Source organism: Balaenoptera physalus (assembly GCF_965194825.1).
Source record: "Balaenoptera physalus genome assembly, chromosome: 13".
Classification (NCBI taxonomy): Eukaryota; Metazoa; Chordata; class Mammalia; order Artiodactyla; family Balaenopteridae; genus Balaenoptera; species Balaenoptera physalus.
Window position 1 is genome coordinate 25,891,591 of NC_138892.1, and position 27,611 is coordinate 25,919,201.

Genomic DNA, 27,611 nt, shown 5'->3' on the forward strand with positions numbered 1-27,611 from the left:
GGTCAAGTACATCAACTACAATCTTCTCAACTCATTAAATTCCTATGACCTTCCCCTGATTACAATACAACATGAACCCAATCATTCATTTGATCCAGTCCTATACTATGAGTATCTGTTACAGAAAAATTTCACTGAAATGACTGGACCCTACATTTCACTAAGGCGGAGTATCAAAGTAGATCAACAAATATAAACTATGGATTCTGCATTTTTATTATTCAACTGGGGCCAAAAAACTTGTTCTATGCTATAGAAAAATGTCCAAACCTGCTCTGATTTATTCAGAAAAACAGCAATATTTTTCTCATCGACTGTATGTAATAATACTTCTCTGCTTTTGTCCTATCTTTCTAGGTTTTCTGTTGACATCAGGTAAAGTAAAAACTATAAATGGCTCCCCCAAATTACAGTACTTACAAATCACTGTTTGTCTGCTACATTTGTACCTTTAAACCATCGTTTAGGCTGCATGTCTCAATTTTGCTGCTGCTTTTTAGCTAGGACATAAGCCAACAACCACAATGGCACAAGACTGAAGCTTGCTAATCATGGGGACATTTCCTTACATGGCTTCTAAACTTACTCATTCAGTAATGCTTTCAGATGGAGCTGCAAGCTGCGTACTGCTGTGTGAACATTATTCAATTCTCTTGACTTCTGCTGAGTTTTGGATAAACGCTGGGGTACTGACTGGTGCTGAGTTTCAAAGTACCGATAGAACTCATAGCTGCGCTTAAGCTCTTCCAAACAGGCAGAATGAGCATGAGGTAGACCTTGAGTCACATCAGATAAAATATGATGAGGCAAAAGTGCTGGAGTAAGTAAGGGCCCAGGAGGTGAATTAGCCGTAGAAAGTAACAGGGCTAACCGCCTGAAGAACTCTGAACTCTGAGCCACCCAGAGTTGGAACAAAACCTAAAAAAAAAAAAAAAAAACAAGAAAAAAGGACTAGATCAATAAAAAATATTGGTCAACATTCAAAACAACAAAACAAACTACAGATTTGTTTATCTTAACTTCTGGTTTAAACTCTTCACTTTATTCTAAGTAATGAATATAGCTGAGTTTGAACTAACTCTAAGAGTAGCCAAGAATGTTAACGTCAAATTATATAGTCATGGCACATGGGAACTTCTGATCATAATATAGCAGCTAATACCAGTATATAATTTAGTACAGTTCTGTCCTAAAAGAGAAATGCTGATGGAATGAGACACAGCTAATTAGAAATGAATGTTCTTTGATGAATTATTTAAAAAATGTACACAAAGGAGAAAAGGAGACAGCAGGAATGACGGACCTACGTAAGTCCAAAGAAACAACTCATTGATGGAGCCAGAGTTTGGGCTTCAAACTATACCATTATTTTGGCCTAGGAAATAGCTAAGAAAAAACATAAAAATCAGTCCCAGAGTGATCATACTCAGGAATGTCTAGCATGAGAAACTACAACACTCATTCTCGTAAGACGCAACCTGAGTCTGGCAGCAAAGGATTCCTCCAGATAGTACTGTTCAAGAGGACAATATCAAACAAACAAATACAATCTAGTATGAACAGGAGTTAGCAGACAATAAAAAGAGGATAATTTACCAATCTGGATAATTTAGATTCCAATTTTTTATAACCATGAAAATGGACATTATTTACACTGTTTTATTAAATGAATTTTAAAATTATGCAAATAATGAATTAAGATAATTTAATGTAAACCTATTTTACTTTTAACTCATTTTTTTTTTAAATGGGCAAGGCCAAAATTCTAAATCACTGAAGATACACTATCTAGGGATTCTTAAATATAAATACAAGGTATCTCACAAGTCTTCTTATTTAACCATTAAATTTTGTTACTAAAATGATTTTCTTTATCCTTTATTTTTTCATTCACCAAATATTTCTTGAGCAGCTATGATGTGCCAGGCAGTACTCTAGGTGCTGATAATATAGCAGAGAACAAAAGTGAAAAATATCCCTGCCCTGATGAAGCTTATATTCAAGTAGGGGGAGTAATAGATATTAACAAGTAAAATAAGTTTCTTGTCTGATGGGTATGGGGAAAATACAGCAGAGAAGGGGAACAGCAAATGTGTGTTTGTGTGTGTATATGTGAGGGGAAGAAGAGGGAGAGAGAAGCAAAGGGAAGGAGGGGTGGCTAGGAGGGTCTCTAAAGTCATCTGAAGGAACTGAGCCACCATGAGCAAAGAGTTCCAGGGAGCAGAAGGTTCAAGTGCAAAGTCCTGTAGTAGGAGTATACTTGGCACATCTGAGGAACAGCTAGGTCCATGCGGCTGGGACATAGTAAGCAAGGGGGAGCATGGTAAGTGATGAAGTTACCGAAGTAACTCTGGTTTTTACTCTAAGAGAAATGGGGAACCACTGAAGGATTCTAAGCAGAAGAGTAATATTATCTGAGTTAAGCTTTAACAAGATCATTCTGTGTTGAGAGATCATAGGGAGGTGAGCACAAGTGAAGACAGTTAGGAGGTTACTGCAATAATCCAGGTGGGAGTTAACATGGTAGCTCGTACCATAGTGGTTCGTGGTAAGAGGTAAGTAGCGGTGAGACAACTGACAGAATCTCTTGACAGACTGTTTATGAGTAAAGGTGTCAACAAGGATGATTCCAGAGTTTCAGACCACAGCAATTAAAAAATCAAGTTGGCATAGCTTACCGCCATTTTAAAAAAGACAAATTTATTATCTAATCACTGCCATATTATACAATTAAACCAAAACTCAGAAATACACATTTTTTTGTTTGTTCTTTGAATAAGGGAAGCCGCTCTGGATGAGGGGATAACCATAGTTTATGGGCAATTAGGAAATTTTGATTTAAAGCATTTTCAGGGAATTCCCTGACAGTCCAGTATTTAGGACTCGGTGCTTTCACTGCCATGGCCCGGGTTCGATCCCTGGTCAGGGAACTAAGATCCTGCAAGCCGCGCAGTATGGCAAAAAAAAAAAAAGTATTTTCACAAAATGCAGATTTGTTTTTTAAAGCAGGAAATACACTCTTTATAATAATTTTATAAAAAAACTAGTTAAAGTTTTAAACTAAGAAAAAAAGAGGGATAAGGACTCTGTACTAGATATTTCACATGTCTCTCCTCAGGATGCAATTAGGAAGTTTCTTTCCTTTTCAAAGACGCAGCACTTGCAATTCCTAAGTTCTCCTGAGGGAAGATATGTGAACAATTAAAAAAGAAACAACCCCAAAATGTATTTTCTTTAAAGAACACAATGAAGATTACAAAGGAAAACAAGAGGCCCCAATTTATTTGTAAACCATCTTTCACTACATTTTTAAAAAAGCTTTAGTTAGTGTTGCTCTTTTGAGAAAGAATTTTAAAATTTAACTTACAAAATCCATTTTAAAATTCTTTATCTGGATATAATGCCAACTGTACAAGGTGGCACTACACAGTTTTTGAACATTACAGGGATTTTCAGCAGTTTATAAACTCTGTAAGTCTCAAGATAGGCTTCTTTTGGAGTCCGATATTCCTGGTAACAATGCAACACAATCATCAAGTTTAGTTATAGATTAGTTATATGTCAAAATAAAGCAGAATTAAAATACTAAAGTTTGTCTGACTTGTAAAATAATATGGGTGAGCAAAAAGGATCTAGCTACAACCAGTACCATTGGTGGTGGAGTAGAGAGATAACAAGTGAACAAGTCCCACAGTTTAGAGTAGGTCATGTCAGATGCAATTTAAAAAATCAGCTAACGTTTATTAATCACTTACTCTCTCCCAGGTATTGGACTGGCAAATATTTAATCCTTTAGTGATCAGCATTATGGTTATCTCATTTTATGAACGCAGAAACAATGACTTGCTCAAGACCATATTAGCAGTCAGGTGAGAGTCAAACCTAGAAAAGTCTGACTCCAGGAGGCCCACTGTTTCTTTTTGCTGCCTGTACTTGGGCCAAAATATAATCCAGGATTTAACAAGCTTTTTAAAAAGCATAAAGAAATAGGGAAATCACTGAGACATCTTGATGAGTAAACAAAAAAATAAGTTAAAAGGGAAATTAAGAAATATGACCATAATTCTTTCTCCAAATCCTTCTTAAAGAGTAACAGCTATTACCATTTTGGGTTAACCATTATACAACAAGCCCTGTTGTAGGTATTTTGTATGTTTTCTCATTTAATCTAACACCTTGCAGGGCAGGTATGGTAACCCCTTTTTACAGATTAGGTAAATTCAAAGAACAACTCACTAAAGGTCAAATGACTAGTCAGTGTCAGGGCTAAAATATAAACCCATGTCTGCTTAATTCCAAAGTCCCTGCTTTTTCATCATTAAGAATCTCCCAAATTGTTCTTTGAAAATAACTTTATTTCCATCATAGAGTAAAGCATGGTCATGGTATTGAATTGGGAAGTAAATGGAATTACCTATAGTGCAACCACACTAAAGAGTAGCTATTGGTATATTAGTATTTTCTCATGGTCTTTTTCTAAACACAGAGTTAGTAAATATATATTTATGTATCCTGATTGTTTCACTGGTTTCTCCAAGTTTTTACAAAATCTTTATAAGCAAGTTGTAGCTGGTATACAATGGTTCACCATGTTGGACTTAGTGTAATTCATGCAACTATTCCTCTACTGCTGCACATTTAGGCTGTGTTCCATTTTTCACTATCATAAGCAAAGCTAATAAGCAACCTGGTATATAAAGCTTTAATATATTTGAAATCATTTCCTTAAGAAAGATTTGCAGAAGTGGAATTACTGATTTAAAGCATATATCATTTTTAAGGCACTTTAAATGTCAAACTGCATTCTGAAACAAACTTTAGGGAACTAAGGAAACCAGTAAGAAAACTATTGTAGCAGCCTCAGTAAGAATGATGGCAGCTGGGACTAGAATGGTGGGAAATGACATGAAAAAAAGTGAATGAGTTTAAAATGTATTTTGAAGGTGGAACCAACACAAAAATCTACTCATAGCTTATACATGAAGGGTAAAAACAGGGATAAGGAGGATAGTGCCCAGGTTTCTAGCTTAATAAGTTGTATGATGCCATTTATTAAGATGGGTTAGAATGAGGTTAAAAATAAATCAAGGCAAATTTCAAGTAACTGGAAAGAAAAACAAACAGGAGAACTAGAACTTTTATGTGGATCTGAAAATTTTAAAGATGTAAAAGTTTATACGGTCTCAAAACAAAATGAATCTTGAAAAATATGCTGTTAACTACACTTGCACTGATTTCCATGGTATCAAGTGAAGTTTAAAGGCTAGAAATAAAAAAATATCTAAGTGGAGTTTGCTAAATACTGAAAAGGAATTTAAAGACATTTGGCTTGACTTTTTAAAAATACTACTGGAATCTTACAATGCATACAGTTAGTTTTTGTAAGATGCTTTAACTTATGCTTTTAAATGTTATTTTTTTCTACTACTAACTCCAAAGCAGTTTATTAAATGAATGTACCATAAATCTTATTACCAATCTCAAATCACTGAACTCTTAACTCATTTCGAAGATTTGCTGCCGTAGTAATATTATGAACATATATCTTTGATTACTTCCTGAGATGAATCTGTGAGCTTAAAATTGCTGGCGTAAAGGGTACATACCTTTGTGAAGACTGGTATTCACAGCTAAAGTGAAGCAGTTTATACTTTGACCACTGGTGTGAGGTCTCTCAGAATTTTCACTGACAATGAGTATTATCAACTTTCAATATCCTTGGCAAAATACAAGTAGGCTGAAAATTTTTATCACATTTATTGGCCATTTCTGGTTTCTGTGAACTGGCAATTCACACACCTGACCTATCTTCAATAGGTTTCACGTACCTTAGTGCTCTTTATACAGAAAGAATTCAAGCCCTTTGTTTATAAATCACTGCAATTGTTTTCCTGAGCTTATTTACATTTAAAGTATACAGCATTTGGGGCTTCCCTGGTGGTGCAGTGGTTAAGAATCCGTCTGCCAATGCAGGGGACATGGGTTTGAGCCCTGGTCCAGGAAGATCCCACATGCCGCGGAGCAACAAAGCCCGTGCACCACAACTACTGAGCCTGTGCTATAGAGCCCGCGAGCCACAACTACTGAGCCCATGTCCTGCAACTACTGAAGCCTGCGCGCCTACAGCCCGTGCTCAGCAGCAAGAGAAGCCACTGCAATGAGAAATGAGAAGCCTGTGCACCGCAACAAGAGTAGCCCCCGCTCGCCGCAACTAGAGAAAGCCCACGTGCAGCAATGAAGACCCAACGCAGCCAAAAATAAATAAATAAAATTAAAAATATATATGTATACAGCATTTCAAGTTTAGAAGTTTAATTCTTATGTAGTCAAATATATCCTTTTATGTGGTTTTTAATATATGAAAAAATTCTTGTTCTAAATAAGAATTTTGGAGATTTTCCAAGGAAAGATGCAGATCTTGTACGTTCTTTACCCATGTTTGTTGAAACAAATGGCTAGTAAATAAAATCACTCATATATTGGGTTCCTACTAAACTCATTTATCTTCAAACTCTAATTTAATACAAGAAATGCTTATAGTAAGAATTTAAAGTATTTCAATATCAGAACATAAGGATCTCCTCTATTCATTCATTGATTCATTTATTTATGGCTGCACTGAGCAGCATGTGGTATCTTGGTTCCCTGACTGGGGATGGAACCTGTGCCCCCTGCAGTGGAAGCGCAGAGTCCTAACCACTGGACCGCCAGGGAATTTCCACTCTTCATCCAATCTTTACAGTGCTGTCCCTCTTTAAAGGCAGTTTCAAAAACATCAGTAAGGTTATTATGGTAATGGTATCCAGCAAACAACAAAAGAAACAGGTGCACCATTTATGTTCAGAAAGCACAGGCACAATCCAAATGCATCCATCTTTTCTTCGGCCCTTCCCATCCATGAATGGATTACCTTCAATGCAGGCAGGCTGAAGCCATCTGTAAGGTTATGTGCTTCCTCTTCTGAAATCTGCTCTTCACTAAGTCCAAGGCCCAGCTCCTTAAAAGGCACCACACAGATGTAGTTGGTTACATTGTCACTCTCAGAGTTCAGGGGGTAGGTTAAATTAGGTTAAGGCAACCAACAAAGTCTTTTCATTAAAGCATAAAGAGTACAATAAAACTGTCCAAAATTACCTTTACTTATCTTTGTTCTGAACTTTGAGGAGATTTACATCAGTTTTTCAAAAAAAGAAACTAATCTTAAAATCTAATATATTAATATACCTCAAATCTTACAGGATACTTGAGAATAAAATATCTTTATAGCTAGAGAATTAAAAGTTCAAGTCTTCACAAGCGCTAAAGTGCTAATTTAGTTATTTTTCGCATCTACCTTTTGAAACTGTATTATGTACTTTATTGTATCATGGCTCAGGCCCTCACCACCCTACAGCAAATACTTCCTCTTTTCCTCCAGGTCTGCACACTGCAGGACATCATTACCTGACCGTTACCTGGAAACAAAAACTACTGATGTAACTAACACTAAGCCTGTTCCACCTAGGTTGTTGACATAGACGGCTGCTCTGTTTCTGCCTTCCTCTTCCTCATGCGCATCTATCAACATTACTATGTGATTTCCTCCACTTTCATTGTTTTTGTAAAGAATTATATCCATACAATTCTTGATATTTGAACTCTTCATGTATTTATAACATATCCCTATTTTGTCGTATTATAATAATCTTTTGATATAGTACTAGGCGGAATCTATAAATATTCTATTTGTGAGATTGGTTTTTATTTGGAACTGAGATTATAGCATCGGCATAAATAAAATGATGTACTGTAGCTTTCTATCTAATCTTTTCTGAAATAGCTTTTTTTTTTAAACTACAAAACCATCTGGACCAGGGAGTTAAACATTTTTTCATTCACTTAGTTTTTGAATAAGTAATATATTCATAGGATTAAAAATTTATAAGGGATTAAGGGGTATAATAAAAACTGCTTCCTACCTCTATCCCTTAGCCACCTAATTCACCTACCCAAAGGCAAAGGCAATCACTGTTACCAGTATCTGGTGTATACTTCAAGATATTTTATGGTTATGTACATACATAAAAGGAAATCCAAATATAAATGTGTGTGTATGTGGGGATATATATATGTGTATATACACATGCACACTCTTATTTATCCCCTCATATATACAATCCCTTCTATACACAAATGGAAGGGTAGTATAAATACTGCTCTGTGCAATTCGCTTTTTTTTTTTTCATTTAACAACATAATTTGGACATCATTCCACAATAGTGTATCAAGACCTTTTATCACTTTTTTACAGCTGCACATTTTCCATTGTTTACATATATAACCAGGTGCTTTTTTTTTTTTTTTAAAGTATTTGTTTATTTATTTATTTATGGCTGTGTTGGGTCTTCGTTTCTGTGCGAGGGCTTTCTCTAGTTGTGGCAAGCGGGGGCCACTCTTCATCGCGGTGCGCGGGCCTCTCACCGTCGCGGCCTCTCTTGTGGAGCACAGGCTCCAGACGCGCAGGCTCAGTAGTTGTGGCTCACGGGCCTAGTTGCTCCGCGGCACGTGGGATCTTCCCGGACCAGGGCTCGAACCTGTGTCCCCTACATTGGCAGGCGGACTCTCAACCACTGCGCCACCAGGGAAGCCCGCTTTCTTTTTTTTAAATGGAATTCTTTTTATTAATCTCCAGTTTCTGAATTCTTCCTAGGTCAGTTTTAGAGATTTGTGTTTTGATATGAAATGATCCATTTCTCCCTACAGTTTCAAAGTTGTGGCCACAAAGTTACAAATACTATCCCTTTATAATAATTTTAATTTCTTGCTCTGTTCTCATTACTAATCTTGTATATTTCTATTCTTTTTACTTTGATCAGGCACACGAGGGTTTATATAACTTACTGGTCTTTCCAAAGAAATAGTTGGTGGTGGATACTTTTTTAATTCCTTAAGGTTTCTTATATGGAGAATATGATCCGGCCCCTGCCTACCTCTGAATCTCATCTCATACTCCGACTCCCAACTTACTGTGCTGCAGTCTTCGAGTATGATGGTCCTTTTTCTATACTCCAATCATACTAAATTCACTCCTGCCACAAGATCTTTATACTCACTGGTCCATCTGACTGGAACTCCATCTCAAATCTAAGTTTAAATTGAAGGCCTTCCCCTATCATCCAATCAAAAACAGCAACACACCAATCACTCTCTATCCTATTCCCCTGGGGTTTTTTCCCTTTATAGCAAATATCTGAAAATATTCTGTTCAGTTTTTATTAATTATATCATCCACTAGAAGGCAAACTCCATAAGAACAAGGATCCTGTCTATCTTGTTCACTGCTAGGTTCCCAGTATCTAGATAAGTGACTGGCCCACGGAATTCATACCATCTGCACTCTTTGTTAGGGCCCTCTCAGCCCACCTCACTCCCAATCCCTCACTAAACTACAGGCTCCCCGAGGCAGGGACCATGTCTATTATGTGGACCACTGTATATCTAGTGACTAGCAAACTGCTTGGCATAATATTCACTGAATGAATAACTACTTGCAGTTAACATCCCACACTGTCATATCTCTATTTCCTTCTGTATCTTTTCTTCCTCCTACTTGCAATGCACACTTTTATCCTCAAGGTCAACTCCTTACTCATTCCTTGAGGGTCAACTCAGGTGTCGCTTCCCTGAAAGCCTTCTGTGTCTTCACAGAAGTCACAGGTCAAGTACATTGTCCTGCTATGCTGGAAGGCACCCTGGGCACTTATACTGTATTATGAATATCTACTGACTACACTCAAAAGTCTTTAAAAGTAGGTAGTACAGGTTTTTGCTCTGTCTTCCTAGCACATTGCAGGCAGGTATTTAGGCAGTAAACAAATTGAATAGACAAGTTCTTGACTAAAATGAAAGTGCTTTCTCCCAATTTCCAAAGAGGTAATACAGTACAGTATGTGTATGTATGTATGTGTGTGTGTGTGTATCTAGATATAGTAAATCTATACATATATAGAAAAGGTTTAAAGTCCTAAGTCCTACAGTCAAGACACAATTTCACCTCTTACTAATTGTGTGACACCGGGTAAATCCCATATAAAGTAGAGATTTTATTTAGTTTTCTCATAAAGTGGAGATAAGAAAATCTAGATGGAAAGGTTTGTATAAGGATAAAATGATAGAACATAAAGCACTCTGTAAACTTTTAAGCATTATATTTGTCAATGTTAACAATACTCAGCATACTGAAGGTACAAAGTAGTTTTTGTATCCCATTTACTCATAACTTACCTAACTAAATTTTAACTAAAATAAAGATCTTATACACTTTTATTTTCTAACAGACCTAATTTCCTGATTTAGTAAATTTAAGAGACAGACTTATTGTCATGCAGTCCTTAAGTGCTTATTATATACCAGACACTGCCTAAGCACTTTATATGCACCAATTCATTTGGTCTAACAAAAGCAGTCAGGAAGATTTTGTTATTATTGTCAGTTTACCAATAAATAAAACAAGGTACAGAGAGTGAAGAAACTTGCTTACGGTCACCTACACAGTAACTGATTCAGCCCAAATTTAGACAGCCAATCTGACTCTAGAGCCTCTGTTTTTTGAAAGGGGAAGGATTTCCTGTTGCCAGTTTATTTCCATGTCATGACGCAAATTTGTCACGTTCAGCAATTTGAAAAAATGTCTGACCTAGAGAAGCCAGGTTATTTTGACTTTATTCTTTGGACCAGTGAAGGGAGGGACTTCAAGTGTTTTCCTTGTTAAAATGAGCCACATGAGAGCAGAAGAACTTTCTTCCTGTCTATTATTGTCATTCCCCTAGTTTTAAAATAGAAGTGATGATGGAAATAAGCTTCAAAATAGGCAATTTCAGTTTACAGTTAACTTTTATAGGATGCAGCTATGATATCTATATTCAGGACTCTGGGAACATTGCTTATTCTTACATATAGACAGAAAAGGATATTTTTTCAGCATATATAGGGTAGCTAGCCTTGCTGCTTGAAAGTTGGCTCTTACAGTTCTGTAGACAGCTTTCCGAAGACCGATGAGATGCTGACTGGGATGCTGTCCAGCTTTATTAAATGGGCAAGCAGCACTGACCCTGTCAAGCAAACTTGAAAAGTAAAATGTGATACAACTGTACAGGTGTCCTAAAGTTTTTGTTTTCTAAATCCACAATTCTATTAAACTTAGGAAAAAAAATTCCTTTTTCATGATTTTCATTAGAAAATGCTTATAAATATCCCAACTCAGGTCTCATAAATAGATATTTCCCTGACACATATATAGCCACCAGAAAAAAGACAAATGAAAAATTAAAATCTCAAAGAATAAAGGCTTCCTCTGATATGGGGAAACAACAAATTTTAATTGAAATATAGTAGAACTGTAGGAATATTTATGTAAGAAACTGTAACTTTTTGATATAGACACTCTATCTGCCAGAATATACTAAAGTGGTACTACTTTACATTTAGTTTTCAAAACCTATGTCTACAGTAAGTATGAAAGCCTTAATTATAAACACTTTCACATTCTTAATATGCATTTACATATGTTCATCAATCATATTTTTGGTCATTTGTACAGAACAATCAAATACTGTATAGAAATACATTCTGTACATTCATAAAAGTAGGGTAAAATGACTTACCCACCTGCAGCCACTGGCACTTACCTACTCAAAATGAAGTAGGGGACGCAGAAAGATAACAGGACCAGTGGCCAACAGGGGAATGCAAGTAGAAAGGCAAAGTAAGGGTTACTACGTAGTAGCATAGCTACTCTCGAAACTGTTCAAGAGGAGGCACATTTCATAAGCACTTTTCCAAAGATAAATGGGGAGTACCTATTTGCAACAACACCATGTAACGTATTATGCTTTTATAAATGAAACTATGAGTGATTTCATATTACACAGTTTTCCAGACAATAAGTTTTTCACCTAACTAGTGACCTCTCCTAATAGTAAAACAAAGTATTTGGAATTTATAAATTTCTTACACTATAACCACAAATTTGTAAAATAAGACATCTAACTCAAAACTTAAAAAAATGTTAAACCAAACTAAACATATTCAGGCATTAAAAATCTATAAAAAACAGGACAATGACGGATAGGCTTATTTTAAAATAAAGAAATGAGGCAAAGAAGGGTTAAATTATTTGCTAGAGAGGAAAAGTTGAGGTAGAATAAAACAGCACTAATATTTTCAATATATGGACACTATCGTTTGTGTTCCATTTTACTAACTCAGTCTTAAAAATGAAAATATTTCTAAAAAATTATGATTCAAAATTTATTATTCCTCATAATTTTTTCAATCCATTTTCCAGTTAGATGGAGACAAGTGAAGTACAATTGTTCCAAAAATTTTTCTGTCTGTCTGCATTTGAATAGATAGAAGTCATAATCCAGAGGGAAATCATGCCTAATGGGCCCATTTTAGCTCTTCATGCCAATTCTATACATATGGGTAAAAGTGGGACAATGACAAAAGGCACAGAATCCTCTATACAGGCCTAAGCATTAACTGGACACAGAGCCACTTTGCTTAACCTGTCAGTCCTCTTGTTGTGCAAGTCCAGGATGCAAAGGAGCTATATTACTTACTTAGTATGATTTTTAACTTTTAAAAATTGACACTCAATATTTGCTACGCTCTATCAACAAGAAGTGGACTTTAACTACAATGGAAGGACCAAAATTAACAGACACTAAGGACTGTTACATTTTGAATTAAGCAGAAAGAGAAGTTATAAAATCTCTCTCATGTCTCAGGAGTTTAAAACACTGTTCCAGAACACAACAGAGTGAAGAATGAGAGGATTACTGGAGACTCTCCTACTTTCCTGTTTCATGATATTCCAAATACAGCTTTTATGTCAAGATTGTTTAGGTACTACTCTAGAGTGAGCAGAGTGGAGGATGCAATGACTACCCAAGGTTCTTCTGCCCGCCTCTTTTCATGACTTTCCAGATACAACTAATTAAGAGCAACAATTATTCTCTGCCATATACTTACTTTCTCCCACCTATAGGTTGCAGACGTTATATGAGTTATATAAATTATTAAATATACTATACTACAGCTGTCATCTGTAAGTGCTTAGCTGGCAGCCTAGTGTACGGGAAACAAGCTTTAGAGGCAGATGGAATGAACTTGAACATTTGCTCTACCGCTTATAATTGTATGCCTTTAGTTGTATGCAAAATTGTCTGGCATAGAATATGGAACATAATTGGTGTTTTCCCTTTAATAATAGAATAAATAGCCTATCCATCCGGTAGCTTAATACACTTACAGCTAGACTGTTGAATATTTAATTTCCCGTATTAAATATCAGTGAGAGTATCTGAGAGCATCAGTGCCAAAATATCTACTAATATTAACCTAAAGAATATTATTAACACATGGCAAGATTTTTCAAAATGAATTCTTGTCAGATACATCTATCATGTAAACTGAGTAAAGAGAGCATCTGACAGTGAGTAAAGAGTACAAGTATTTATTGGGTAACTACTGCATGCGAGGATCAAGGCTCTCTCTTTATATTATCTTATGTAATCACATGGTAACACACAGAAATAATCATGATTCTCAAAGCACTTTGGTTTCTCAAAGTAGAAAAAAGAATCATACCACTTATTAAATCTAATATATAATGTATTTATTCCTTCACTTAGCAGTTAACAGACTTTAATAAGTGCTAAAGAGAAACCTAGTTTTTTCTGTAAATGCAAAACAAAAATGAAAATAGGTAACATTCTAATTTAACTATGTAGTAGAAAAGAATTATTTAAAAAATAAAATGAAAAATGAACTCACAGTGTAAATCCTCTGGAAATGACTTCAGTTTCTTGAATGAGACGTAAAGCTTTTCTCACGAGGTTAGTAAAACCTCGGCTATTTGTTGCTATATCTTCCAAATGGACATTGTATTTTTTTAGGGTTATTTGTAGTTTTGCTGTCCTCCATAATCTCAAAGCTCTTATGATCAGATAAACAAATAGAATCACTCCCCATAGCAGCCAGGAAGATACAATCCACCAAGTGGGAAGCATAATGAACAAACTAATGAAGGCAAATAGCACTGAGACATCCCTAGAATAGAGAAGCCAAAAAAATGATATCCATCAGTCCAGAGAAAGATGAGTTACTTTAGTCAGCAATTCAGGTTTCCTAAAATAGATAAAATGCTAGCTTCTTTATAAAGTATGACTTTATAAAATATGACATTTTAAAAAGTAATATGAAACAGTTAAAAAATATCTAGCACCACTGTCTAGTTGCTAGATACCCACTGTCTAGAGCTAATCAGTTTAGGTAAAGGACATAAATAGGTATCTTCTGAAAAAACCTTTTTTTTTTTTTAAGATATGTGCTCTTTAACCTAAAAACAAATTACAGATTTTAAAATCTGATTTTACAAATATAAAATTTAAAAAACTTTAATTTTTACTACTAAAAACCTTTAATATTTGCAGATATCATGAGGTCTTTTCCCCTAAAATTAGACTTTAATTATCTGTGCAAAAAACATATAATACCTCAAGAAAATATAAGCATTCTTCCAATTAGAAATAATATATACTTCATGAGTAATTGCTTTGAATAAAGTCATCTTATTTTATTTTATCATTAATTTTAAATAACCATCACCACAATTCTGGAATATACATATTTATTGCAGACTGTAACATGGACAAGCTTTGTACTTTTATTTTATTTGTACTTTTATTAAATTTAGGTCAATTACAAATCTACAGACTAACATACATCATTCAAGCAATGAAGGCTTAGATGAAAATGTGAAAATATAAGAAAGAGGTAAATATAGGGGAGCTGTATCTGAGGATATCCGAAAAACAACATCAACACTACTTGAAGACAGTTATATAGTCAAACTATAAAGAAAATGTAAGAATGCTTCTTAGTAAATATTTGCCTGCCTTAATTTCCCTTGGAATCCTTTACTGTTAGACAATATTGGTAATATCATAAAGCAAAATCTCATCATATACTTTTATGTATTTATAGCAAAGTCTATAACGTATTTATAGGACTCAGAATTGCTTAATGACATTTGAGGTCAAAGAAAACTTGAATATAAAGTTATAAAATTCTTAAAACCTATGCTTCCTTCTAGCAGCTCCTTAAGTTCTTATATTTTTAAAGGGTAAGATGCTTTACTTCATCATGACATCTGAGTGACTACATATTTGGAAAACACACCATACTTTGCTATCTATTACAATATGAAGCATTTGTCAATGTGACAGGAAAGACAGATAAATTCAGAACACTGAGGCCAATGAATGTAACTGCCCATATAACTTGAACAGCTGGAGCAATAATTTAGTTCATTTAATAAACTCATACTTTAATAGGAAGAGGATATTAACAGTTCTGTATATATAATCCCTTTTTACTATACATGTATATTTCTTTTTAAGAGATTATGGCCTGAGACTTCTGCATTAGACCCAAATACTTCAAGTGGTTGACAAGTTTTAAGATAGTTTGAATTGTCTATTGTCTATGATCTCTTCTCACCCAACAAAGCAGGAATCAACTGTTTACCTCCATGCCCCATGTCCTATCCTTGGTGTCTCTACAATGTAATTATTACATAGTCTATTAATGGTAAAGAAACATGAAGCACAGGCTAGGCCTTCATGCGCACATGTGTATAGGTATATGGGTAAGAGAGATTTTTTTTTTGGCATATGTTATACCTGCTTATTGGGTTGTTAAACACAGCACTAACTATAGTGAGTTGAAAGTATATAATAATCAAACTGGATATTTTTTCCACCTTCACTTGGAATAGTATTTACTTTAGAAAGGGACTTTTTTTTTTTTAACCTCTAGCATATCATTACATTAATTAAAATGCTAAAATGTTTATAATGCCTTTATAATGGAGAGCGTGATGATGGATTTCCTCTGGTAATACTCTGTATGTAAGCAACGGATAGATGTTTTCTGGACAGTACCAAATATTAGGGGTCGCCAGGGAGCAAAGTGTTGGAAGGTGTCCATTTTCCTGTTGTTGAGGTTGCCCTGCAGACAGGACACTGGGATCAAGTAGCTCAATCAGTTCCACATCCTCTTGTAACAGGACTTCCTGTTGCAGGATGGTATGTAGTGAGTCGAGTCGGAATCCAATATCCTTGCCATTAAAAGACCGGAAGAGAGGTATTAATACATGCATTATTTTGTATTAAACATTAAGCTCCTACCATGCTAATAAAATTAGAGGTGTTTATTTTCAGTACAGGCTCCAAGAAGAAGAAACAATAGTCAACCTATTTTCAGTATGATGGAGAGGGTTTTATTTTCATTATAAATGTGAAACAATAAAGACTGAGGTAGACATTATGGAGCCACATGTGAGTGAAATATATATTTTTAATAAACAGATGTGAAGTAATTAGATTAATAAACCTGTTGAGTTAAGCCTAATTAATTAAATTGTTGGAAAACAACATGGAAAATATAATCCTGTAACAGAAGATGCTGTCCCTGGATGCTGTAACAATATAGCCAATACCTAAGAATTATATCAGCAGGATCAAGGCTTTCTAAAAATGGACATTTAGAATGTATTAAAAATACATCATTAAGGACTATAATACAAAATGACAACAACATGTGCATAGCACTTTATAGTTTACAAAATGCTTTCACATATACAAGCTTATTTATTCCTCCCTCTTTTCCTTCTACCCACCTATCAAGGAATACATACCAGGCAACATGCTTGACATCAAAGGCATAAAAAAATGAACAAGACATACAAGACTTTACTCTTAGAGAGTTCATAGTCTAACGCAGAGGACTGAAAAGTAAGTGCAAAGAAGTGCGATGAGGTATAACTAGGTTATTATGAAAATGGCATAGAAGGAACAAAACCTGCAACAAAGAGGAAGTAAAAGAGGTGATGCCTAAACTGAATCTTAAAGATGAACCAGATGAAAGAGTCGGAAGAATGGGATGAGACAGAATGAAAGCAAGTCTCTTCTAGTTTGGGGACCTGCAAGTCACCAATATTAGTTTTTGCAGAGTGTAGCTGGTGGAGAGGTGAGAGATGAGGTAGCAACGTTAGAGCAATTCTCACAGGAACCCTGTGATGTACATTATCATCCTCCTGTCCATTCTACAGAGGAGGAAACTGAAGCTCAGAGAGATTAAGTAACTTTCCAGGATTATGATTTCAAACCCTAAGTCTTTGGTAGTTGATTCTTCTTCCCTGAATATAGTCTTCGCTACCAGAAAATCTAGTTTTATGTTGTATTAAACTTAGGAATAGGGAGATACTATTGTATGATAAAAATAAAGAGGACTTTTAATGGACAAGACCCTTAGCAATTAAAGTAAAACCAGTTAGGTCTAGGGTTTGAGGGCAGTGGGTTTGCTCTTCTTAATCATCCCCGCACCACAGGTTCTAGCCGCGGCTAACCATGAGGACTTAAGCAGTGATCCATACGCTAAGAGCACGTATCCTCTTGATCATGGGCTACACGTCACTTTTAGAGAAGGAGAAGAATATTTTTAATATTAGGGCTACTTGGATATATTTCTTTTAATTATCTAAAAAAAAAAAAAAACCTCAGTGGAATGCTGATCTTCCTTTTAGCCTATATGGCTTTTTTACCATCTACTGATACACCCTGCACATACCTCTGCAGCACCTTTACGGTTCATATTTGAACTACTGCCTCCTCTCTCTTACAATCCTAACATTAGGAACCACTTAGTTTTTCGACATTCCACCCCACTTTCACAAAGAGAGAACAGCACAACTCACTTTATATTACTGTTGCGGGTGGAGAGGGGGAAGTGGGCTGCAGGGTAGCGACAGCAGGTGGGCAATGGAAGGCAGGAGGGCAGCGGGTGGAGCATGGTAGCTTTTCCAGTAATCCTTAAAATAAACCTTCACATATTGGCCTTATAATTTGGTTTGGATTCCCCAATCAGACATGACCATATTCAAATACAAGTATTAAAAATAAAACTTTTGCTACAAAAACTTGAAATCAGGCCTTTTATGAGACCTCTATGTAATTGTATAGGGGTAAGTTTAAAGAAGCCTAATTAAATGAAGGCTAAGGCTGACAGAGAGGGGGAGGCTGTTAATGCAGATTGGGAACTCTTCCTCTGCACAGACCCTCTTCTGGGCATGCCGCTTAATCAGGAACTCACTTTCTTCAACACCACTCCTTGGCATCAGACCTGTTGCAGAACTGGGATAAAGCCTCCCCAAAACCAGTGTGATTCGAGGCAGTATTAATAGTATAGGTGCTCTGTGCTGGGGGGAGGTGTGCTATGTGAACTTTGGCTCGCCCTCAACAAGTCTCAGTGTCAAGACTTAGTTAGTGCCTGGGTTTATATTTTGGTCCCACAACTTAAGCAAGTTAATAACCTTTCTGTTCCAGTTTCCTCATCCTCAAAGTGAGGATAATAACAGTACCCACTTCACAGGGTTGTTGCAAGGATTAAATAAGTAAGTATTTATAAACTACTAAGAATATCTGGCGCACAGTAAGCGCTATGTAAGTGTTAGCTGTTAGTGTTGTTAGTACATACGAAATAATTAAAAGTACAATAAAGAAAAGCTCACAGAATACAAAAACTTACAGAACATAGCATAGATAATTATTACGAGGTGGTTGTAGAAAATAAGAGATCCAACAGACTGAAGTTTCTGGGAAAGGTCTTGAGGAAGAGCTAGTACCGCTTATTGGAAAGATTCCAATAATAGAAAAATGGAACAAATTTCACAGTATAATAGTACAAATATAGACATAGAGAATAGGCAAGGAATAAAGGAAAAGGAAGAGTGTATTGGGCTGATGAAAATATTGGGGGATAAAGCTGGAAAGGTAGATTAGGGCCAAATTACGCAGACTCTTTCATGCCAGCCAAAGTGATGAATTGGACTTGATTTGATAGGTAGTAGGGATCTTTTTAGAATTTAAACAGAGAAATAGCATGAGAAGATAACTTAGGAAGAATTCCGCTTGGATGGAATGAAAAGACTATGAGAAGCACAGCTAAAGAATAAAGAGATTTCTATTTTGGCCCCTAGGGATGGAGAAGAGAACTTATTCATGTGTCAATATACTTCAATGATCTTACACACTTTTTAAAATATACAGTGTTATTTAATAAAGCTGATGAGGATCAAGTGAAATAATGTATGATAGCACTTTATAGGCTAAAAAGCACTTAAAAAGTGCCAATACCACTAACATCATACTTGCTATAAAGGAATTTTTTTTTAATCTTTAAGAAGAAAAGTACTACCTTAATGAAAATGAACAATGGTAAAATGTTCAGATATCATGGAGCAATTGCCAGTATCTTTATAAAAGGAAGAGACTGGTTCAAGTATAGCTAACAAAATTTAAAACGTTTCATAATCAAGGGGAAAAGTCAAGCAATCTCATGCCAGATGCTAACTGGGCAATTCCTTGTTCCATTACTAGTAAACTATTTCTCAGGAATGTACTTCCTACAATTCTGCATAATATAAGCACAAAAGGGATGCATTCAGAAGCTGGTACTTTACAGTGAGATATGACATGAAGCATGTGGCCAGTGACAAAGAACCAAGAATGAAAAGATCAGGACTCTGCAGACTATGATTAAACCACAGAAAAATGTATATGGATCCATATACCTTACCACAGTCCTAGTATCACTGAAGAATGAGGATGGCTCCATCTGGCTAGAGATGATGTCTACGTAGATGACAAGACACTTCATTGACCTTTTCAACACACCTATGAAGATGAAACCCTGAACAGAGAACTTGCCCATATAGATTGCTAAAAAAGTAATTTTAGTCAGTCAAAACATAGTAATACTCAAGCTAGAAAGGTGGTACATTATAATGAAAAGAGCCTGGGCTTTGAAACCAGGAGACCCGAGTTCAAATTCTGATTCACTTTCTAGCTGAACATTCTTGAACAATTCACTTCATAAGTATTCTTAACCAAACTGAAATGTCTGAACCTCAGGCTTCCAAATGGTAAAACACACTAAACCTTATACAGCGTTTGGATTAACAAATCAAAATGTGAAAGCACTTTGTAAACATCCTTTGACAAATGATAGTTTACAAGAATGATAATTATCATCTTAAGGTCACAGGGCAGCAGAAGATTCTGAAATCTGCTTACTTGTGAGAGCCATAAGAATTTTAAAACTTTAATTTTTTTAGCTATATTACCTAGACTTCATATTGTTAGGATGTACTCCCTCTTGGGGCTCAGAGATCAAGCTAGTCTTTGGGAAATTCTGTGATTTATCAGTCCCGGAAGACTAAATTTTATATATGAAGTTGTCAGAGAATGGCAGATTAATGATAAATAAATTAGGGAGGAACCACTCTTGATTTTGCCCAGACTTTGTGATCATAGGCTGTGGAATAGAGACAGTCAAGTTCCTAATGAAAAGGGGGAGGACCCCACTAACAGATCCATCCCCTTCCTCACGGAGAGGAGTACCTGTCAATGGAGGAAGACGGCAGCAGGAAATGAGTAATCTAACAAATAGGGCTTCAATAATTACCAGAATATCCTACTCTCAGTGGCTAATAACCTCTTAGAAGACCTATGAAATAATACGAATGAGTCCAAATGCAAAGATCCCCAGTTACTGAAGAACTTCCTTTCCTTTTTTTTTTTTCCTTAGGTGATACAAACAAACTTTAACACTTCATGAAGCAGACAGTCTCCTTTTGAAGAACAGCCCAGAATTTCTAATCAAAATCAATCACTGCCCAAATCAGTAGCAAAACAAATTCGGATTCATCAATTTTCTCACTAATAAACCGGAGTCCTGAAAAGTGACAAAAAAGACGTAAAGTGAACACTCACCAACTTGTGAAGTAAGTCATCATTCTTACTGCACTGAACCAAAATCCAGCTTTTGATGGTTTCAGCCACTTTTAACAGGATGCCTCGCTGAAGATGAATGACATTGTAAAGGATTATTAAAGCACACATCAATAGCAGAAAAACTTCAAATAAGTTACTTCTAATTAATCATAATTTTTATCAGAAAAAGGAAGAAAAAAGTCATCTAGGTTATATTATATATGCTTTGCCAGTGTGTTGCAGCCTCCTTATTAGATCCCCAGTTTACTCGCACGTCAGAATCACCTGGAGGATTCAGTCAGAAACATACTCCTGGGCCCCCCGACTAAAGATTCAGATTCAGTGAGTTGGAATGAGACCTGTAAACCTACGTATCTTGGGTACACTGTATACTACCTATGTCCACATGACGATGGTATTGGGTATGTATTTCAAAATGAAAACCAAGTACTCCAAGTTCTCAAATATTAAGAGCATTTCATTCTACAATACTAAGGCAGAAAGATATTTTAATCAATTTTAGAAAAACTGTCTCATATTGAAATAAAAGTTTTATTATTGAATCAATCAAAAATTCAATTTACCTTAATAGCCCATTTCCTGAGCAGGCCAGTAAATGGAGTTTACAGTCACTGAGTGACTATTATATTCCAGGTACTGAAAAAGGGTCATGGGAACAAAGATGAATATACATAACTGCTGTTTTCAAGAACTTAGAAGAGACAGTACAAATAATTACAAACCAATGTAAAATCTGAAAAAGTGTGGGAAAAAGGAGGTCAAGAGGAGCTGACACTGGAGCTAAGCCCTAACAGATGAATAGGAATTTAATAACAATGGAGGGAAGAACACTCCAGGCAAGGGGAAAGGATGAATAAAGGAGAGAGCCATGGAAGTACATGCCATTGGGGATGGCGGCATAGTTTGGGACAGCTAAGACCCAAGGGAAGAATAATGAAGTTTAAAAGGTACACTGAGATAGGTTTTAAAAGACTGTGGTCTTAATAATAGTTTGGAATTTATCCTGTAGACTGTGAGGAGTCACCAAAGGTTTTTATGTAAGGAAGTGAAACAATAAAAATCAGCACTTTAGAAAAATAACTGGCAACAGTGCAGAGGCTGTACTAGCAGGGAATGAGTGTTGCCAAGAAGCATGATTAGAAGGATATACAACAGCCCAGCTAAATAATGATAAAGGCTTGAACTAGGGTCGCAAAAATGGTAATAAGGATTGGCTTTTAGAGACAAAGAAGTTGAGTCACTTAATGACCAAATCAATGTGGGAGTGATGGGAAATTGCAAGATAATTGAGATGCTGGTAATTTGGGAATACAGAAAGAATATTTTGTTTCAGGAGTGCTGAGAAAAAAAAGTTGTTTTAGACATATTGAATCTGAGTTGCCTGGAGCACAGGCAAATGGAAAAGTCTAAGAAGTATCTGGAACTCAGTGAAAATGGAGAATAAACAAAAGTGGCCAATGAGGGTAAGAAAGTAGATGAGATAGCTCAGAGAAAACAGATCAAGCAAAGAGGACTGATGCTGAAACTTTGTGGGAGGAATGTTTAAGAATAATCACAGGAACAGAAACCAGAAAAAAATATACAGAGAATGAATATTCATGAAAAGAATACCAGTACAGACTACTCAATAAGTACTCTAACAATCACATTTAAAAAAAAAGTTTAAAAAGGGTGATTAATGCTAATGACTGTTTCATCATGAACTCATACAGAAAATTTGCTTTCCAAAGAAAATAACTGCTACTTCATAGCTTGAACACAATTTGGGGGGCAATTCTAAAAATATATCCCCTAAGAAGGAATAACAACTCTTTCTAAAATTTAGCTGCCTCATATCTAGAAAAACTCCATCTTAGAAAGATATAGCTTGTACAGTTGAAATGTGTAACATGAAGACTCAATGAATTTTCTAGACATGTGGTAATTTTGAAAAACACCCTCTGGCTATGCTTTTTACTGTTCCTCTATTTCTAAGAGGATGAAATTTTAAACTCTCATTTATTTATAAATTAATAACAACATTTCTATATGTAAAAATACCTGTCATAAATGAAAATTAAATACTTACAAAACCCAAGTTTACACACACACACTCACACACACAAGAGGTCAATGTCCATCTCCTGCCCCAACACTATCCCTTGGCCCATTCTTTGTCTTCTGTTGCCAAGTAATCTCAAATTCAAATTTTAGTCTGTAAATAATCTTTTATTTTTATTATTTTTTAAAAAATATTTATTTATTTGGCCATGCCGGGTCTTAGATGCGGAACTCAAGATCCCCACTGCAGCACGCAGGATCTTCAGTTGTGGCATGCGAACTCTTAGTTGCAGCATGTGATATCTAGTTCCCCAACCAGGGATTGAACCCGGGCCCCCTGCGTTGGGAGCGCGAAGTCTTAGCCACTGGACCACCAGGGAAGTCCCAATAATCTTTTAGATATATCTTTAGATTTTGCTTTCAAAACTTTTCCCAGGAACATTCATATTTGAAAGGAGCAAGGAGAAGAAAGGGTTTAAGTACAGAGGACTCTTGCTCCCCTAACTCCCACCTTGTGAGTGTTAATGGAAAAAAAACCCCATTTCTCTGGTGTTTACTCTGCTGTTGCAATTGGGCCCAGCTTGGTTACCTCACATTTTACAGTTTTTCTAAGAAGTACAGAAGGAAAGATCTTTTCCTTTCTATCACACAGAGTAAATGACTAATTGAAAACTTTAAAATCCTCCTCCCAAAAGGAACTTGAATTATAATAAAACACTGATTAAACTAGAATGCTTAAGAAATGAGGTAATCTGGTTATATTTTTTTCTGTTAAATTAGAATTCCTTTCGTTAAAACTGAAATGTACTGGAATTTTTCTGATTTTAATAAATACAGTTAACAGAACATGAATCAATCTAGTAAATGTATTTTATAGAACATAATTATTGGTGGCTTCTTCTAGTATCTCAGCCTCACGATGTACATCAACTATGAAATATTCACTGTATAAAAGTATATGATACTGCAGATATAAAGGGCACCAGAAATTGAGGTAAATACACCCACTCCATCATATATCCTTGAAACTGTTTATTAAGTATTAATTTGCTTTCTTATAATTTGCATTCTCTTTAAAAAAGTTTTTGTTTTGTCTGCACTTGCTATCCCACTATTTTTTTCTTTTTTTTGAAATTAGTTATCTATTCTATACATATTAGTGTATATATGTGAATCCCAATCTCCCTCAAAGAAAAAAATTCTAGTTACTATAGGAATCCTATAGTTGGGTTCTCATTAAGGTTTTAGTTTATTTTTCTGGTTCCTTCCAGATAACTTCAATGTTTAAATATGTAATATATTTTAATCTTCAATCACATTAATTTTAATTCATTATACAAACTACCCATGAGATAGTCCAAAACAGCAAGGATTCATGTTTATCTAAACAGACACGTACTACTGATGAAATAAAAATTAAAGTCTTACCAGTGCAAGGGAGAACATGGAGGTGCCAACAAGGTGTTTTCTTGTTTTTGTTTTTTGCAAGGATAAGGGTAAAGGCAGTTTAAATAATCAGTAAAGAACAAAAGATTGAGTCAAAGAGAATGAGTATGCCTTCTTACTTTTGGCAGGGCTCTTGCAGGAGGCTTTTGTTGTCCCTCTGTCACTGTGCATTTTTCTGGTTTTGGTGACAGAGAGGAACATACTTCGAAGTCTGTGTGTCCCAGATCCTGTAAGTACTGGTAAAGTGGAGAATTCTGAAAGAGACATAAAGTAAATTTCAAGATCATTACTACAGTTGACCCTTTTAACAATAAGGGTTTGAACTGTGGGGTTCCACTTTGATGAAGATTTTAAAAAATAAATACATATTATAGCACTACACAATGGAGGGTTGGTTGAAGCCCAGGAAGAGGAACTGAGAACAGAGAGGGCTGACTGTGAAGTTATACGCGGGTGGGTGCCTCTAACTCCCCTATGTTTCAAAGGTCAACTGTATTTCAGAAGTTTTAGAGGCCAAATTCAACATTATGACAAGTATGCCCAAATTCTTTAAGGCTTCTTCTATAAAGAATTGAATTATCTGTCACAATGCCACGTAACATTAAAAAAAAAAAATCAACAAACAATTCAACAGAGTAACCCAAAAAAGGAAAAACTAAATAAAACACAGACTTTTTTTTTTGAGTGAGTACCAGCAAGAAAAAATGAATTTAGGAATATAAGTAGATTTGTTAAGCAATTTCTTTGTCCACATTTTTGTAGTATTAGAATAGATTGCTTCATAATAGCTAATCCTGGCTAAAGATAGCTCCGAAAAGGACCTACAGTGAAAAATAGTTATTACTTGAAGCCAAGAAGAATTAATCAATGATCATACTATATCAATTATAAATTTATCATACCGTCATATTAATTCATTCAAGCACAAATGAGTGTTATGTATCATATGCCAGCACTGTAAACAAACTTAAAACTCCAAGAAAGTTGGAGTTGCCTAAAATATGCCTACATACAAGCATATAGCAAATAAGAGAGGTAGGTTTGTGCAGGTTAAGAATACAAACTCTGGAGCCAGACTGCAGATTCAAGTCCTAATTCTCCCTCTTACTAGCTTGGTAACCCATGGCAATTTATAATCCTTCTCTGCTTCGGCTGTCTCATCTAAAAACAGGAATAATAACTAATACCTAACTCATAGGGTTCTTACGAGGACTAAATAAATATAAAGCATTTAGAACAGTCCTTGGCACATAGTAAGCATTCAATTTATACCTCAACTTTACATAAGCTATGTGGAAAGAGCACAGGTTTTGGAGCAGACCAAAAAAAAAAAAAGAACATCGAACAGAAACATCATCATCACTACTGAATGAAAATCCATGGGACAACTCTTTCTAGGTAAGTGGCAAGCTTTAATTTTAACTTTTAGTCTTCTCTAAAGCACAAAGTTGGTAAATGTTTAAAATAAATCTTGATTCCATTCAACAAGATTTTTAATACTTAAAAAAGACATGTCAGATACTAGAGATACAATAACAACCACCACCAAAACAACAGCCACTCAGATGACATAGTGCTATGTGGCAAAACCTCAACTAAGCATTTTACATGCATCGTCTCAGTTAAGGTTTACAACAAACTAAATTACCATCATCATTACTACTGTTATTCCCATTTCATAGATGAGGAAAGATTCACTCAGCTACAGAAAGCAGGATAGGTCTGACTCCAAAGCCAGTGCTCTGAAATATTGTGCTATATTACCTAAAATTACAAATAGTCCCTCCTGTGTTTAGAGAGGAAGACACCGAAGAAACTTACTTATAGTTTAGTACAGAGACACGAAGCAAATTAATAATTACAGGAATGTACTGGTTGCTATGGAAACAGGAGGTAGCTAAATTAGACCAACGCTTTTAGGGAATGTATCTTTGAGTTTGGAAAAATGAGGAAGAGTGGGAATTTGCTGGACTGGTAGCAATTCACTGGATATTAATTTGAGGGAACAGGAAGATGAGTCAGATGCCTTCCTTTTAAGCTATGTTTAATTTCTCTTTTGAGAAAAATATGCAAAAATTTTAAAAATAAGGAGGAAGAATTTACTGTTTTATCCCTGTTATCAGACTTAAAATCTCTGGTGGCACAAATGGTTAATCTTTTTATCACCCATAATGTATCTTCAAATATTGCCTTGAGTTACTCAATCTGTATTTTCAAACTGAACTGTGAACCCCACCCTGCTCTGCCCCCAGAGTGGCAAAAGAACAAGAACGCTAGCTCTTTGGGCTGACCTTTGGAAAAGTTTACATACTTTAGAAAAAAACCCAAAACTTGTTTTTAAGGCAGTAGAACCCTTTCTTCAAATGAACTCCCATGGGGAAGAACAATAAATAAGATGGATCAAAGTGGAGTTACTCTAATTCAAGGGTCATCAAACTTCTTCTGTAAAAGGCCAGATAGTAAATATTTTAGGCTTTGCAGGCCATATGGTCTCTGTTGCAACTCATCAAGTCCGTTGCAGCAGTGTGAAAGCAGCCACAGACAATGTATAGACCAATGAATGTGGTTATGTTCCAGTAAAACCTTATTTATGGAAATACCAAACTTTATAATTTTCATGCATCACAAAATATCATTCTTTTGGTATCTTCCCCAACCATTAAAAAAATGTAAAACACCATTCTTTGTTCACCAGCCATATAAAAAAGGCACAGCGGGAGTACAAATTGGCCCAACAGCCTTAGTCTGTTGACTCCCAACTTAATTAAGATCATGAGGTACACTCTTGCCTGCTAATTGTTCTCTGGGAGGAGGCCTAGGGGCTGGGGACGGGGCCAAACCTCTTTTTATTCAAACTGTAATGTCCTTCCTTACAGCACACTTAGCTGATGTTAAGTCAGCACTGACCACAATATCCCTTCCTTTTCCAGCTTATGTCACAGCTCACAAAATAACAAAATGGAATATCTGTAACACAGATTTTTTTTTTCTTTAATTTTTTATTTATTATGTTTATTTTTGGCTGTGTCGGGTCTTCGTTTCTGTGTGAGGGCTTTCTCCAGTTGTGGCGAGTGGGGGCCACTCTTCATCGCGGTGCGTGGGCCTCCCACTATCGCGGCCTCTCTTGTTGCGGAGCAGAGGCTCCAGACGCTCAGGCTCAATAGTTGTGGCTCACGGGCCCAGTTGCTCCGCGGCATGTGGGATCCTCCCAGACCAGGGCTCGAA

The 27,611-nt window shown here is 35.7% G+C and overlaps 1 protein-coding gene across 11 annotated transcripts in view; it reads right to left on the reverse strand.

Moving 5' to 3' along the window:
* The window catches only part of VEZT (vezatin, adherens junctions transmembrane protein), a 73,205-nt gene that overhangs the window by 12,478 nt on the left and 33,116 nt on the right, over positions 1-27,611 (reverse strand). For 2 of the 11 annotated variants that reach the window (XM_082418794.1, XM_082418793.1), the window contains exons 2-9: positions 24,506-24,640; positions 20,880-20,966; positions 19,684-19,797; positions 15,990-16,165; positions 13,819-14,094; positions 10,953-11,102; positions 6,911-7,058; positions 587-918 (exon numbers count right to left, since the gene is read on the reverse strand). In XM_082418794.1, coding sequence (XP_082274920.1) covers positions 587-918; positions 6,911-7,058; positions 10,953-11,102; positions 13,819-14,094; positions 15,990-16,165; positions 19,684-19,797; positions 20,880-20,966; positions 24,506-24,640 — 1,418 coding nt within the window. The other 9 variants (XM_082418798.1, XM_082418792.1, XM_082418796.1 and 6 more) reach the window with 9 other exon arrangements.